Genomic DNA, 17,286 nt, shown 5'->3' with positions numbered 1-17,286 from the left:
TTACAGTCTGAGGAAATAGGGGGACACACGAGCTTACAGTCTGAGGAAATGGGGGGACACAAGAGTTTACAGTCTAAGGAAATAGGCGGACACGAGCTTACAGTCTATGAGGAAATAGGGGGGGGGCACAAGAGGTTTACAGTCTGAGGAAATGGGGGGGGGGACACACGAGCTTACAGTCTGAGGAAATAGGGGGACACAAGAGCTTACAGTCTGAGGAAATGGGGGGGGGGGCACACAAGAGCTTACAGTCTATGAGGGAATAGGGGGAACACAAGAGCTTACAGTCTGAGGAAATAGGGGGACACAAGAGCTTACAGTCTATGAGGGAATAGGGGGACACAAGAGCTTACAGTCTATGAAGAAATAGGGGGGGGGACACAAGAGCTTACAGTCTGAGGAAATAGGGGGGACACGAGCTTAAAATAAATAAGTGCAGTGTTCAAGGAGCGGGCCTACAGCCGAGAAGATGGCAAGGAAGATGGGGATTACTTTGGTCATGATGGCTCTACCATCTTCTCCCCTGGGGGTAGCACGGGACCCGTCCAAGTCACTGCTGGGGGAGGTCACAGGGAAAAGTAACGGGGAGTTACCTAAATATCCTTTTGTCACTCGTGACACCACCATTCCATCCTCTGCGGTGAATCTGGATGTCATCAATAACTCAGTCCACACACAGGGAAAACGTTATGTAGAGTCTGGGAAATTGGGGGGGGGGGGCTACAAGAGCTTACTGTCTATGAGGAAATAGGGTTGACAAAAGAGCTTACAATCTATGAGGAAATAGGGGACACACGAGCTTACACTTTGAGGAAATAGGGGGGACACGAGCTTACAATCTGATGAAATAGGGGGGATATGAGTTTACACTGTGAGGAAATAGGAGGGACACAAGCTTACACTATGAGGAAATACGGGGGACACAAGAGCTTACAATTTATGAGGAGATAGGGGGGACACCAGAGCTTACAGTCTGAGGAAATAGGGGGGACACCAGAGCTTACACTATGAGGAAATAGGGGGACACAAGAGCTTACAATTTATGAGGAGATAGGGGGGACACCAGAGCTTACAGTCTGAGGAAATGGGGGGGGGACACACACGAGCTTACAGTCTGAGGAAATAGGGGGACACAAGAGCTTACAGTCTGAGGAAATGGGGGGGGACACAAGAGTTTACAGTCTATGAGGGAATAGGGGAACACAAGAGCTTACAGTCTGAGGAAATAGGGGGACACGAGCTTACAGTCTATGAAGAAATAGGGGACACAAGAGCTTACAGTCTATGAAGAAATAGGGGGGGGGGGACACAAGAGCTTACAGTCTGAGGAAATAGGGGGGACACGAGCTTAAAATAAATAAGTGCAGTGTTCAAGGAGCGGGCCTACAGCCGAGAAGATGGCAAGGAAGATGGGGATTACTTTGGTCATGATGGCTCTACCATCTTCTCCCCTGGGGGTAGCACGGGACCCGTCCAAGTCACTGCTGGGGGAGGTCACAGGGAAAAGTAACGGGGAGTTACCTAAATATCCTTTTGTCACTCGTGACACCACCATTCCATCCTCTGCGGTGAATCTGGATGTCATCAATAACTCAGTCCACACACAGGGAAAACGTTATGTAGAGTCTGGGAAATTGGGGGGGGGGGGCTACAAGAGCTTACTGTCTATGAGGAAATAGGGTTGACAAAAGAGCTTACAATCTATGAGGAAATAGGGGACACACGAGCTTACACTTTGAGGAAATAGGGGGGGCACGAGCTTACAATCTGATGAAATAGGGGGGACATGAGTTTACACTGTGAGGAAATAGGAGGGACACAAGCTTACACTATGAGGAAATACGGGGGACACAAGAGCTTACAATTTATGAGGAGATAGGGGGGACACCAGAGCTTACAGTCTGAGGAAATAGGGGGGACACCAGAGCTTACACTATGAGGAAATAGGGGGACACAAGAGCTTACAATTTATGAGGAGATAGGGGGGACACCAGAGCTTACAGTCTTAGGAAATGGGGGGGACACCAGAGCTTACAGTCTGAGGAAATAGGGGGGACACAAGAGCTTACAATTTATGAGGAGATAGGGGGGGACACCAGAGCTTACAGTCTATGAGAAAATAGGGGGACACAAGAGCTTACAGTCTATGAGGAAATAAGGGGGGGACACAAGAGCTTACAACCTATGAGGAAATAGGGGACACGAGTTTAGAATCTACGAGGAGATAGTCGACACAAGAGTTAGCAGCATTTTTCTGTACGATGGTGCGGCCATCTTTTATTTAAATAGGGTAGTATACATAAAGCTGTATGAGCTGCTCACCAGCTGCTATCCGTATATGTACAGATATGAGGTCTATGGGGGGGATACTGTTGGATGAGGGGGAGAAGCATTAGATTAAGGGATGTGATCGGCCTCCCTAAAGAGATGTATCTTTCGGATACGTTTAAAACTGTGAGTGTTAATGATTGCCTGGGGTAACACATTCCAGAGAACTGGTGCAGCTTGGGAAAAGTCTTGGGAAAAGTCTTGGAAACGGAAGTGGAAAGTTCGGATTAAGAAGGTAATGTAGGGGTGGTTGATGATCTGATATCCTGTGCACTGGGCGTGTCTGTTTTGGGCACCTTTTCAGTTTGGTTTGCACCCAATTAGTTTGAATACAGTTCTATTATATAGTATACATCTCATGTGCTACTAACATAATGTAAAATATCTATCACCTATCTTTCCTTCCTTCCATTACTGTAGGGTGGAATTGGCAGCCCAGGACTCGCTGGATTGGCTGGTTTACCTGGTCTACAAGGGCCAAAAGGTCTTCCTGGCCCTCAAGGAGGCGAGGGATCGCCAGGACCCAAGGTATTACAGTGCTATTTACATACATATTTTCCTTTCTATTATAGGGGATGGATGATGTGGGTCACACAATTACAATTCCAGTTAATTACTTTAATTTTTCACCATTTGAGGGGGAGACAGGACTACCTGGTTATCCAGGAAATGCAGGCTCGAAGGGTTTACCTGGAGTTCAAGGTGATCAAGGACCAAAGGGTGAAAATGGTTTAAAGGGGCTTGTGGTGAGCAACTCATTTCTTCTCTACTAAACATTCATGATATAATGTACACAGAATACTCAGACATTGTGTATTTACAGGGAGAAGATGGTGATCAAGGTTCCATGGGGTTCCAAGGATTCCCTGGCCCAAAGGTACAATACGATTTATTTCTTATTGTTTTCATGTGACTATGTAATATTGGTGTGGGGAGGGAGGAGCAGTACATAATGCTTTATGTATCCATGTTGTAAGGTTGAAGTTACCTGTCCTAAGTAAAACGTGTTTTCTAGGGTCCATCTGGTGACTTTGGTCTTGTGGGTATCACCGGTCCTAAAGGTCCCCCTGGTCAAGCTGTAAGTATCCCTTATAGCTTTGAGAGTAACACAGGTCACATTACAGTGGACGTTTGTTTCACTTTTGATTTCATTAACGGGGTTGTCCAGGGAGGAAAAAATCTACCTGATTTCCGTTTCGACACCGGGTCACTTAGTATAGCTTCCCCATCTCGTTGCCAGTGACGACATTGCAAGGGGCTGGCTGACTGGCTCTTTTCAATAAATTAGCCAGCCCTTTTATCTGTCTCTGCATCAACCATAAAAGAGAAAGGGGCTGGCTTATTAACTGAAATGTACAGCCAGTCCCTGCAGTGACATCACTGACAACAAGAGGGGAAAGGACCCGATGTTGGAATCGGGCTGGAAGTGAAGGTATCGGGACTTCCAAGAACAGTGCCACATTAATATATAATGAGATCACTTATATGATTCAGACTGTCCATTCCAAGTGAAGTGATGCTAAGTTGTTTTGTGGCAATACTAGTAGGATGGTCCCATAATCTAATTTGGCCAAAATATTTATCTTGGGCCATTTCCATTAGTTGAAGAGGCTGTCTGGGACTAAACTATTGATGAGCTATCCTTAGTATGGGTCATCAATAGTTGATTAGTGGGTCCACTGGTTGCGATCCATGCCAATCAGCTGATTGAGGAGGCTATGGTGCTCGGCTGACCGCTACAGCCTCTTCTCAGCCCTGTGACTGGGGTTGAGCTGCAATACCAGGTACAGCCACTACATAATGTACGGTGTTGTGCCTAGTTACGGACTGAAGTGACAGTGGCGCTTACCCACTATCACTTAAATCAGCTGATCAGCAGAGATCTAGAGAGGCAGACCCCTGCCAATCAACTATTGAGGACATTTTTTTGAGGACAGGTCATCAATAGTATAGTCCCGGAAAACTCCTTTAACCCCTTCATGACATGGCCTATTTTGGCGTTGAGGACCAAGCGATTTTTTTGGTATTTTTCCATCTCCATTTTTCAAAAGCCATAACTTTTTTATTTTTCCGTGGACGCGGCCGTATAAGGGCTTGTTTTTTGCGTGGCGAACTGTCGTTTTTATCGGTGCCACTTTTGGGTACATAGACTATATTGTAAATTTTTTTTTTTTTTTTTAATGATAGCAGAGAGAGAAAACGCATCAATTCTGCCATAGATTTTTTTATTTTTTTTTACACCGTTAATCATGCAGCATAAATGAGACTTTCCATTTTTTCTGCAGACCGGTACGGTTACAACGATACCAAAATTCTAACATTTTTTTTAGGTTTTCCCACTTTTCTGCAATAAAAACCCTTTTTTTTGGAAATCTTTTTTCTATTCTAAATTGCTGCATTCAAAGTCACGTAACTTTTTTATTTTTTGATGTACAGAGCTCTATGAGGGCTTATTTTTTGCGAGACGAGCTGTAGATTTTATTGGTACCATTTTGGCGTACATACGACTTTTTTGATCACTTTTATTGCGTTTTTAGTGAGGCAAAATGCTAAAAATGAGCATTTTGCCTCAGTTTTTTAGCTTTTTTTTTAGCGGTTTTTTCGGTGCACAGTCAAAAGCATGTGCAACTTATTGTACGCATCGTTACGGACGCGACAATACCAAATATGTGGGGTTTTATTTTTTTTTTACCTTTTTTTATGCTAATCTGAGAAAAAGCATAAAAAATGGGTTTTTTATTCTTTTTTTTTACATTTATTTTAATTCATTTTTTAAATCTTTCTTTTTTTTTACACTGTTTGTGTCCCTCTGAGGGACTTTAATCACTGCCCTGATGATCGCTGTCATAAGGCATGGCAGAGCTACTGCTCTCCCATGCCTTATCGCTCATACAGCGATCTCAGGCATAGGCAATACAGGACGCCAGTGTCTGGCGTCCTGTTGCCATGGTGACAGGCCGGGCTCTCGCGATGACATCGCGAGTTCCGGCCGGAGACACAGAGGGAGCCGCGCTACTTAGATCGCGGCAGGGAAGGGGTTAACAGTGGCGGGCGCATCTCCGATGTCCCCCTGCTGCTGCAGTGAGACGCCGGCTGTGACTGACAGCCGGCTCCCGCTGCGGGATAGCGCTGGATCATATGTGATCCAGCGCTATCTCCAGGACGTAAGTTTACGCCCTGTTGCGGGAAGTACCCCGCTCCCAGGACGTAAACTTACGCCCTGCAGCGGGAATGGGTTAAAGTTACTGTCCAATGATCTCAACTTTAGATGGGAAATCATTGGACACGTATTGGCTCCAGTGACTGTATTGCCTGTAGAGTCTGTGGGAAAAAACACATGTATGTTCCAGTTTCAACACCACAAATCAAGGGTCCACCTACTGAAAGAGCCACCTTTTATTAAATTAATGACCAGAGGCTGTTTAAAGGGGTATACTAGGACTTCATCATCTATTTTCTATTATATATATTGGTCCAAAAAGGCTATGTCTAATGTACATTGTGTCGGTCACCTGCCTCTGAATGCTGTTTCTTACTGCATGTGATGCGGGTCCAACACCGTATCGCCGCATCCAATGATTTCATGTCCATCAGCTTGCTTCCGGTCCTGTCCGTGTCTTCCGACATCTGGCCGGGCAGACAGGATCAGAAACTCCAGCAAGCCATGAGCATGTGCATTCACATCGGTCATTGTCAGCTGTGCATGCTCGGTCGCTGTGAACACTTCTTGCTGTCTCCTAGTACTCTGAAGTGCACAGAAGTAACACCATAGGAAGCGAGAGCTGTAAACAGCAGCGCTCTAGGGCACTCATGAGCCAATGTAAGATGCAATGAGGATACGTATTAAATTGAGTTGCAATGAGAATAAAATAGTCACATCTTCAGAAAACCCCTTTAACATGAGAAAATGTGGTCCAACCTGAAGTAACCCTTTTAAAAGGCCACTCCAGCAAAAATGCAATTTTCCATCCCTGCCCCCCCCCCCCCCCCCCCCCAAACACACACACACCTGATTGCCCTTTCACACTCTGGGGGTCTCTTTTCTGTATTTCTGTCACTTCTATGCAGTGCAGCCCCATCTGATGCTTATCAGGCACCATGTTGAGAGTGATATTTTTTTACGTTCACTTTCAAATCTATCCCATGATGTATCAACACAGCATTAGCTAGAGGTTGCACCATTTCTGCCTACCAGGTAGGCCGTTTACTGTAATTATCATTACCTTCTATATTCACCTAAATAAGTGTACTGTCAGAGGGGTGAGCTGTGATCTCCTCTATTATACCTGTGTGAATGGAGCTGTGTGATCATCATTAGTAGCTGATCGGAAGTGCCTGTGTCCTGCTCTAGACAGTTTCTGTCATAGGATTCATATAATAGAATGAGAAACTGGCTAGAAACTGAATACATAACCCCAAGTAGATCTGAACTAGTCAGAAGTGAGATCACATGACCATCTGACGGGAAAGCAGCTAGGAGCTTCAAATAGAAAAAATAACGAACCATGGTAATATTAGCCCACTTCTAATGTTAGAAAATTTTGAATCTGTGTCACTTATATAGAAATCCATAATGTTGTAAACAGCTGAAAGAATTTAGTTATACTGTTTTATCTTTGCTGTGTAAAGGGAAGCAGCGGTCCTGTAGGTGCTGGCGGAATGATAGGACCCACAGGCAACCTGGTGAGTAGCGATACATGGTGTGTCAGAATCTGCATTTATGTGGAACCTTATGATTCACTGCCTGGAATAGAAAAAAACGAGAACTAGCGCAAACAATAGCAAATAATTAGATCACCCCTTCCAAACCTTTCCAAACATTGCAACTAAAGTGTGATTGGTTGCTTCAGTCTCTTGCTAAATGAGGCCCATTGGATTGTGTTCATAAATGTGAAATTAGTAACTACTACATTTGGTGTATGTAATGCCAGATCACTAGAACATAGGATCCATGGCCCACCTCTCCGGCCGCGGTGAGGATAAGCGATCAAAGAGAACCCTGAGAAGATCACTGGTGACGTCTGAGCTTCAATCACTACAGATTTCTGGAACCACTTTGATATCCGTTATTGGAAATCTCTGACCGCATCCGAAGCAAATCAGAGATTTCCAGGAATTAAATATCGGAGTCGTTCCAAAGCGGTTGGGTGCCACAGACCCCCATTCTTGTGGAATTCATTGGTGGTCTGGGTTCACAGACTCCTCCGATATTGAGCTTCTGCTATGTATCTATGATGTATAAGAAGATTACTTTCTAGATTACCACTTTAAATAGGTTGTATGATTAGTGACCACTATGTTAGTGCGCTGGTTCAGCTCTTGGCACCTCTGACAAAATTGACAACCCCAAAATCAATGTCCAAGACAGGACGGCAGAAATTATCATAAAAAAAATGTGTTTATTGAAAATTACATATTTAATTAAAATATTTAAAAAACAGAACATGAAGGAAATTCAGCATCAATGCAAAGGGAAATACATTACCAAGGTTAGGCCCTGGATGAAGCTTCCTGCTAGTCTCCTATTGGTGGCTCCAGGTCTCCGCTGTGACGTGCTGTTTACAGACTGCCGCAGCTTATGATGTCTCGTAAACAGGCTGCTGCAGCTGATAATCACTCAGCTCTGCAATTGGCTGCAGCAGCCTGCTTACAGGATGTCACAGGCTGCTGCAGCCTATAAATAATATGGATAGGGCATTGCATTTCCAAAGTTTTGCTGGCATTTAACATTCCTTGATCTGCAGGATCACGTGTGTACCGGGAATATGTCATAGAGGGCATTACCACTAGAGATGAACGAATCTACTCGTTTTGAGTATTTACTCGATCGAGCACCGCGATTTTCGAGTACTTCAGTACTCGGGTGAAAGGATCCGGGGGGCGGGGGGAGGCGTGGCGGCGCAGGGGGTAGCAGCGGGGAACAGGGGGGAGCCCTCTCTCTCTCCCTCTCCCCCCCCCCCCCCCACTCACCCACAGCGCCCCCCGAATCTTTTCGCCCGAGTACGGAATTACTCGAAAATCGCGGTGCTCGGGCGAAAAAGGGGCGTGTCCGAGTAGGCTCGCTCATCTCTAATTACCACCCACATTGGGCAGTGCAGGTGTTTAATCACTGTGACCAGCTGTGTCTGATTAGAATTGTTTGTGCGAACAGAAAAGTGACTGCGGCAGAAATCGCATCTGTATCCAATGCAGGAGGCTCCACATGTATATCCCGCAGGTCAGCGCAGCGTTCCTTAGCTTCCATGGGATATGGGAGCAGAATGCCTCTGTTAACACCACAACACTGGACACAGCGCCTCACCTGGACTCATGAGGTTGCTAACTGGACCGTAGAGGATTGGTGACATATAGGAACTGATGAGTCACAGTATCAATTGTTTCTGGCGGATGTTAGGAAGACTCCATGAAGCTATGGATCCCAGTTGTGAACAAGGCACTGTGCAGGCCTGTAGTGGCTCCATACTGGTGCAGGATGTGTTCTCATAGCATGGGTTGGGTCCACTGGTCTAAATATGTCATTGACCGGTGTCTGCTACATTTCACTGCTTGTTGACCCTTCATGGACTTCATGTACCCCCCACAATGAATGGCTAGTCCAGCAGTATAATGCACAGTGCCATCAGGCCCAATTTGTGCAGAATTGGTTTTGAGAAGCATTCTGGAGAGTTCCTACGAATGGTCTGGCCTGCACATTCACCCGATATGATCCAACTTGAGCCTTTATGGGATGTGGTGGAGAGGTCCAGTCGCACCTGAGATCCTGCACCTAGAAATACGCCTGAACTGTTGGTGGCTCTGTAGATGGAATGACTCAACATCTCTCCAGACATCATCTGTCCACTTCTGGAATCCATGCCATGTCAAGTTGCTGCACTTTGCCAGATTAGAAGGGGTCCTACACAATTAGTTCTGGTCCCATGACTTTTGGCATATCGGTGTATAATATGCGAAGCCTGTACATGTTCCTACATTCAGCCTAAATGATTTGTGTTTATTTTATTTCTTAAACTTTCAGGGTAATCGGGGTGAAAAAGGAACAAAAGGCGAAATGGTAAGAAAATCAGGTGATAAAACTGTACATATTGGGGTTTATAAAGTGCTGGCATATTGCTAGGATATACCATTACTTTATAACTGGTGGGGATCCAAACTCTGGGACCCCCTCCGAATCTGATAATGAAGGGCCTTCAGTGTTTTTTCCAGCACAACAGCGTTCTTGGCCATCCGCTGTGCAGTCCCGTGCACGTAAAACTCAGGAGGGGCCGCAGTACAAAACCAGTGCTGCATCAGCAAAATTCCCATGATGGGTGAACATTGCAGAAGTTGGACACCTGCCGATTATAAAGTGATGGTGTATCCTAGAATATGCCATGACGTTATAAGGATGTGATGTGGACAGACTTCTTACATATTGGCAAGTTTCGTAAATTTTCACATTAAAAAAATCATCCTAAAAGCACATTATGACAATTAAAAGAGAGCGTCACCCGACAGAGCACCTTCTTAGGGCACTTATATAATGCCCTACAGTTGGTGCATCTGCAGTGATTAAGTAGACAACCAAATACTCAAATCATTGGACCAAAATATTTGCTGCACCGTACGTCTCCTCAGCGTCTTACTGAAGGCCCCTATGAGGACTCCTCGTACCCGCTCAGACTAGTTTATTTTTAAATCGGTAATTCGAATATAGAAAGGCCCCCCCTTTAACTAGACTACTAGATGCCTATAAAGGGTTAAAATAGTGCTGAGCTCACACACTGAGTAGCCACCCAAATGTGAGTTCTTGGGGGCAGCACACCGTGGCTGTCGGATGTCCGGGAAGCATGGTCTCTCTTGGGGAAGAAGCATCGGAGCTTTTAGATTAGTCTGTAATGGGCACCTTGTAGACGCAGAAGGTAAATCTCTATCATCACTTTCATAATAATGGTATTCATATTGCAATTTTTACTTTTCCCCATTTTATATATACAGATGGGTCGGGCCCTTCTATACAGGCTGATAAATCATTCATATTCACACAATGGATTGTCGCTCAGTCTCAATGCGTGAACCAACGGGATGACGAATAATTCGTTCTCTTATTTCTCATTCAGTTTCTGTAGGCATCAAAACTGACAGATTGGCCCGTTTGAACAGGCAGTGATTCATCTTTACTGTGAATGGAGGCGGGTGGGCCATAACGATCCCTGGTTTGCTCCGCCTCCATTCACTCAGCGATGATCGGCCCGTGTAAAAAGCCCTTATTCTTCAGCTTGATTCCTAATGTGACTGATCTGATGCTGTGCCTTGCTATCAGGGTGGCTGTTACACTTTTTGAATTACTTTACAATGGGATTTGTTGTGTTAGGATAAGAGAATAATCGCTTTTTAATGGGTTAAGATGAGATCACTTTCTGCACTGTGCTATCACAATTAAGCCAAGCTTGTACCATCTGTAGATACATATGGGAATATGTTGCCTTTTTGTAATAATTCTGTTTAATTCTCTAGGGACCTCAAGGGCCCCCAGGAAACCCAGGTCCACCTGTAAGTATGATACAACATAGAATCAAAGTTCTAACGACCACTTGTCCGTGAGTGAGTGAGTTACATGCTCCACCTCTTATCTCATGACGGTGACATCATCACAGGTCTTTCATCCCAGCCACGATTTCACGTCAGCAAGCAGCTGAATCACAGGAGCTCTGAGCTCCACCCCTGGTCACATGACGGTGACTTCATCACAGGTCCTACAATATTTTAACCAACTCCAACTGTCATCACAGGTCGTTCAGTGAGTTGCATGTGATGATGTCATTCACTAGATATTACATTATAGGTGGCGCTATAAATAATACTAAAAACTAGTATAATACTATTGTCCATAGTTTCATAATTCAGTTTCCATCCTCCAAACTGCTCTGTGTGATTTAAGTGTTTTCCATAATTTTGGGGGGCTGTGTATATGTAGACCTAGGGTACTGGGATGATGAAATAAGTTACAATATTGCAACTTTGTAGATAAGTCCTCTTTGAAAAAAAAGAAAAGAAATTGATCATATACTTTGCTGCAGCTGCATAACTTTTCTGGGTAACGGTGATTGATACTCCAGCCCTGAGATGTTTGGATTTGGGAGTGTTTTATGCAGAACGATTATCGTTAAAAAAACAAACAAACGCTGGATCATTCGAATTTGAACAATATTCATTCAGTGTAAATAGGTCAACAATGGAACAGGGAATGATAATTCGCTTAATGTTCATCGTTCATTTCATGGAAGCATGAAAATCATCATTGGCTTGTTTTCTAATCATCCGATTTGAATACCGATCATTCAGTCATTCACAAATACAGTGAATGTGAATGCCTGAAAGACTTGCGAACAAATGATTTATTTCCCCGTATAAACAGGTTGCACAAGCGAACTCTGGCATCACTCATGCGAACGATAAATCGCTCCATCTAACAGGACCCTTAGACAATAAATATGCAGGTTGAAGAACTACTTAAATATGGCAAACACTTGTAGACTCAAACATGTTCCATGTTTCTTCTAGGGTCCACGGGGTGCACCAGGACCAAGGGTAAGTGTATAAGATGTATCCAACCTGGAAGGATTTTCATGCACAAATCATGTATATAAATCTGTACACAATGGGCCTTTCATCAAAAGAAATGATTGTATGGTAGCTTTTGATTGGTGCTGTTTATAGGATTCGTATAGATATCAAAGCTTGTTTTCTTCCACCCACCGATTACTGCACAATTAGACAAAGATCTAATATGTACGGAGGAAGCCTGCCTGTCCCCCAAATGTTGGAGTAAAGAAGGATGGGGCATACTGGATTTCAATATGACCAATCTTTTGTTACACTGGGAAATGCTGCCCATTGGAATAAACAGCCAAGCATGAATGTTTACAGAGAAGTCCGAGCAACTGTGTCTTACTATCCACTTTATTGGGGTAATAGGTTGATCAGAACAAATTGTGCCCCCTATGTCTTTTAAGACGGGAATCACACAGTTTTTGTGGCAGTTTTTTGAGCCAAAGTCAGGAATGTATTAGGAAATATAAGGTTATAGCCGGCCACTGTGGCATTACAGAACCAGAAAAGGAGTGGAAAATTTTTTGCAAAATCCGTAGCATAATTGTCTTGAGGTGCAGATTTTAAATTCACACCAAGCTGAGTAATGCTGCTGAGTTCCATTGTGGATTTCACCCTTAGCACTGCTATGCAAAATCTGCGGCAAATCTGCTACGAAATTCACAACCAAAATAGCCGGCTGTAAAAAAGCCTGACTGTGAGCGCAGCCTATGACTTCTCCTTCTGGCTCGACCCACTTATAGCCTTTGCTCAAACACTGTACCGAAAGCTACATATGTGTATCCAGCCTGTTTTGTCATTAGAGGGACTGATATGGCAGAGCATAAACCTCTCATATAAGATCAGCTTTGGCCACCTACCAGCAATAGCTAAATATTTCTGCCACATGGTCACCAGGGATGCTGCGGGTCTCATCTGTGTTCTTTATGGACCATTGCTGCATTTTTAATGAACTTTTTGAATTTTTTTTGAATCACATAGAAACTGCTGGACATGAACTCTGCTATTCAGGCCCTGATGGAATCACACGCAGCTTTGCGGATGGAGGTAGGAAGCGGCTCTCTTTATTGATTGCACACAATGGAAGCATGCATTCTGGGACTGGGTCTAAAGTAGTTAAAGGGATTGCAATGGAGTTTTACTACTGATGATCTGTCCTCAGGATAGGTCATCAATAGTTGATCAGTGGAGGTCTGCTGCTCAGGATCCCAGCTGACCACTGGGAAAGCTATCAGTGCGCACAGCGCTGGAAGCTGACATCTGGTCGGTATTGCAGGTATTGAGCAGTGGCCTGGGTTGGTACAGCAGGCTAAGTTCCCAACTATTTCAATATGATTCAGCCTCTAGTACCAACTCGGGCCACTACGCACTGTATGGTGCTGTCTGCGCTAGAAGTGGGACAACCTCTTTAAGGAGAGACAATATCTACATTTATATGGTCCCAATGACTAGCACCAATCAGCCAGATTAGCGCTTGTCTATTTGGCCTTTACATGGTCTGATTCAGATTCTACATCCAGTAGGATACCCCATAGAGTTTAATCATTAGTAGCATAATTCCTGTCTATATAGAGAGGCGTGCTGCAACACTGCTGCTTTTTGGTGCCGCATGAAATAAATAAATCGTGTAACGAATGAGGATTTACATGTTCCTGAGCTGATTGGCGACACCTTTGCATGGCCTGATGATTGGCCAAACAATCGTTCCCAGGACTGTTCTTGCCTGATCAGTGGTCCGTGTAAAAGGTTATTTCCTTAAGCAATGCATTTAGTGTGAACGTGAAATGTGACATATATGATGTTTTATTACTTGGGGAACAGATACAAAAAGCCCTAAAGAACTTCCCTCATTCACAGTGACTTAAAGAAAAAAAGCATCACGTGATCCATTGGGTGTTCGCTACTGAAAACAAGATGTAAGCTGCATAAAACCTCCATGAACGGCTGTAAATGTTATTTTAAATTAAATTTAATTATATATTTTTTTTTTAAGTCTATTATTTACAATAGTTTACGGAGGTTTTCTGCAGATAACTTACTGTTTTCAGTACCGAATGCGGAATTTTTTTGCACACGTTTTGTATTTAAAATGCTTTAGAAAAATTCACATCAAAGACGCAGAGATGTAAGGGTTAATTTAACTGATAACTTTCTGCAATAAGTTTTTGGGGTTTTCCGGGCAAATATGATTGATGACCATCCTTTTGATAGGTCATCAGTAGTTGATCCACCGCTTGGGACCCTGGCAGATCAGCTGGTAGGGCGCCCACTGTTGGTGCCACAACAAAGGAGTCAAAACTAACCGCTTCCGCTCCATACCGCTGTATGTTTTTAGTGTGCTGACAACTGATCGGTCTAGGTACAAAGTGGTGGACCCCAGCTGATCAACTATTACGAGAAGTCAATGGTATTTGCCTGAAAAAACCCTTTAACACAAGAAGAGCCATTGTAAAGCTATTGAAACATTGAAAGGACAAATCAGCTGCAGTTTAGAACTCTTTCTAAATGCATTAAGACTAGAGATGAGCGAGCGTACTCGTCCGAGCTTGATGCTCGTTCGAGTATTAGGGTACTCGAGATGTTCGTTACTCGAGACAAGCACCACGTGATGTTCGAGTCACTTCCATTTTCTTCCCAGAAAAGTTTGCACCGTTTTCTGGCCAATAGAAACACAGGGAAGGCATTACAACTTCCTCCTGTGAAGTTCCAGCCCTATCCCACCCCCCTGCAGTGAGTGGCTGGGGAGATCAGGTGACACCCGAGTATATAAACTAGGGCCGGCCGCGGCTCGCCACAGATGCATGCTGAGAGACATTAGGGAAAGTGCCGTCCTGCTGTAGCTGCTATAGGGAGAGTGTTAGGCTGTTATCTTCGTCTTCAAGAACCCCAACGGTCCTTCTTAGGGCCACATCTGACCGTGTGCAGTACTGTTGAGGCTGCTTTTAGCAGTTTTGCACTTTTTTTTTTTTTGGTATATCGGGCATGCAGACCATAGCGTCCTCAGTCTGCAGTCATTTTACTGAGTATAGGGGCAGTACTGGTGAGGCAGGGACAGTGGTACAGGGAAAGAGATATACTGGTTATATAGGCAGTGGGCTTTTTCAAAAAAATTGAAAAAAAAAATCTTTGGGCTGCCTGTGACCGTGTTCAGTTTACTGCGTGTCTGCTGGGGGTAGTAGTCGCTCATTATTACCCAGCCTTGCGCATAATTTTTTCTGGCTGCACTGTGCTTTCAATAACCACAGTCATCCTCCAACAGGGAAAGTCATATACAGGCTATATAGGCAGTGGGCTTTTTCCCAAAAATTGGGAAAAAAATACTATATTTGGGCTGCCTGTGACCGTCTTCAGTTTACTGCGTGTGTGCTGGGGGTAGTAGTCGTTCATTATTACCAAGCTAAGCCTGTGACCGTCTACAGTTTACTGCGTGTCTGCTGGGGGTAGTAGTCGCTCATTAATACCCTAGACTGCTACTACTACTGAAATGGAACTAATACTGTGCTCCCCCTATACTGCTGCTTTGGAATTGTTACTGGGGCCTGTCTTGACTGCTACTATTACTAAAATGGGCGGTTGGGCAGCATGTTACCCAGTGGCAGCGGAGTGTCATGCAGGCAGTGATTGTGCTTTGTTGGAGGTAGTGTGGTGCTTAGCTAAGGTATGCATTGCTAATGAGGGCTTTTCAGAAGTAAAAATTGTTGGGGGGGGGGGCCACTCTTGCCGCTATTGTGGCTTAATAGTGGGACCTGGGAACTTGAGATGCAGCCCAACATGTAGCCCCTCGCCTGCCCTATCCGTTTCTGTGTCGTTCCCATCACTTTCTTGAATTTCCCAGATTTTCACAAATGAAAACCTTAGCAGAGAGCATACATAGGTCCCATACAAAAATGCTCGGGTCGCCCATTGACTTTAATGGGGTTCGTTACTCGAAACGAACCCTCGAGCATTGCGGGAAGTTCGACTCCAGTAACGAGCACCCGAGCATTTTGGTGCTCGCTCATCTCTAATTAAGACTTAAGTAAAACTTTGCTATATCTGTAATTGGTTACTGAGGCACTTTTTGAAACTGTAGTCATTAAGAGTTTTTATTCCTTCCATCACAATATATTCATCAAATGTTATTGTCTTTTTTTTCTTTCTCCTTTTTCCCTCGTTGTCCATTATTAACCATCTGAACTAATGTTTTGCCTGAACATGTATTTTCGTGTCTAATTCTCGGCAATATTCACACTTTGCGCTTCTTTTTTCCATTCTACCCTCTGGCTATAATGTTACCAACATGCAGAGCTATCAGAACACTGAAGTCTCCATACTAGATTTCAGCACGGAGGTCTTTAAAACACTCCATTACCTTACGGATTTAATGCACAGTATAAAGAACCCTCCTGGAACCCGGGATAATCCAGCGCGTGTTTGTCGGGACCTTCTCAACTGCGAACGCAAAGTGTCAGATGGTAGGTATATTGCAGTCCCTTGAAGGGGTTGTGCCATAGTTAGAAGTTATTCTTTGTCCATAGGATTGGGAGAAACTTGCTGATCAGTAGAGGTCTCGCCGCTAAGATCTCCTCCAATCTGGAGAGCATGACTCCTGTGTCCCGCTCTGCCTGGGGACCCGTCTCCCCCTGCAGTGACATCACTGTGAATGAAGCGCTGGTTGAGCATGTGTGGTTGGCGCTCCATACAATTCAGTGGAGTTGATGGAAATACCATTACAGCATGCCATTCAGTTTCCTCCTCACTGTGGGGTGTGCAGTAACCCCGCAGTGAGCAGGATGTCAGACACTTAAGATCGGCAAGGGTGTCAGTGGTAAGACCCTCACCAATTAGCAAGTTATCCCCTATGTATAAGGGATAACTTGTAATTGTGATACAACCCCTTTAAGTGTGGGTGGGTGGGAGTGAGGGTGGGGGTAGTGGAAGGTCTTACTGTAAATATGTTGCATTGGGGCTCATGTGTGTGAAACAATGCCTCAACTGCTCCCGATTAAAAAGTCGAAACAGACAGATGTAAAATGTGACTTTGGGACACAACTGAGTCCGGGATTATTATATTTTTGGGTATTATAAAATAAAGTTGCTAAATATCTTATATATCAACAAAAGTGGAACAAACAAGAGGGAGTATTATGGAAGGGAGGAAGAGGCGTAACATACCCATTTTCGGGAACTCTTGAAAGACGTTTGGTACTGTGTTAGCCAGTAGAGCAAATCAGGAACTCTTGTGTGGAGAAGGAAGACTCCATCATTTCTGATTTTACTAGCAAATGATGCATCCTATACATTGTGGTGGGATGTTGTGAGCGAGAGGGGGGGTGTAAAGGGGTGGGGGGGTCTGGAGGGGGGGATAAAGTTGTTTAAGTTGTTAAAAAA

General features: G+C 44.3%; 1 protein-coding gene across 1 annotated transcript in view; it reads left to right on the top strand.

Annotated features, from left to right (window-relative positions):
• Positions 1–17,286, top strand: part of COL24A1 (collagen type XXIV alpha 1 chain) — a 276,971-nt gene that overhangs the window by 251,066 nt on the left and 8,619 nt on the right. The window contains exons 48-57 of the mRNA XM_066597768.1: positions 2,749–2,856; positions 2,967–3,074; positions 3,152–3,205; positions 3,344–3,406; positions 6,958–7,011; positions 9,344–9,379; positions 10,822–10,857; positions 11,869–11,895; positions 12,898–12,963; positions 16,202–16,370. Of these exons, the coding sequence (XP_066453865.1) occupies positions 2,749–2,856; positions 2,967–3,074; positions 3,152–3,205; positions 3,344–3,406; positions 6,958–7,011; positions 9,344–9,379; positions 10,822–10,857; positions 11,869–11,895; positions 12,898–12,963; positions 16,202–16,370 (721 nt within the window). The remainder of the gene's footprint in view (positions 1–2,748; positions 2,857–2,966; positions 3,075–3,151; positions 3,206–3,343; positions 3,407–6,957; positions 7,012–9,343; positions 9,380–10,821; positions 10,858–11,868; positions 11,896–12,897; positions 12,964–16,201; positions 16,371–17,286) is intronic.

The sequence above is a fragment of the Eleutherodactylus coqui genome, chromosome 3, assembly GCF_035609145.1.
Source record: "Eleutherodactylus coqui strain aEleCoq1 chromosome 3, aEleCoq1.hap1, whole genome shotgun sequence".
Lineage (NCBI taxonomy): Eukaryota > Metazoa > Chordata > Amphibia > Anura > Eleutherodactylidae > Eleutherodactylus > Eleutherodactylus coqui.
The sequence above is the reverse complement of the archived record's forward strand: the minus strand, read 5'-3'. Positions and strand labels throughout refer to the sequence as shown.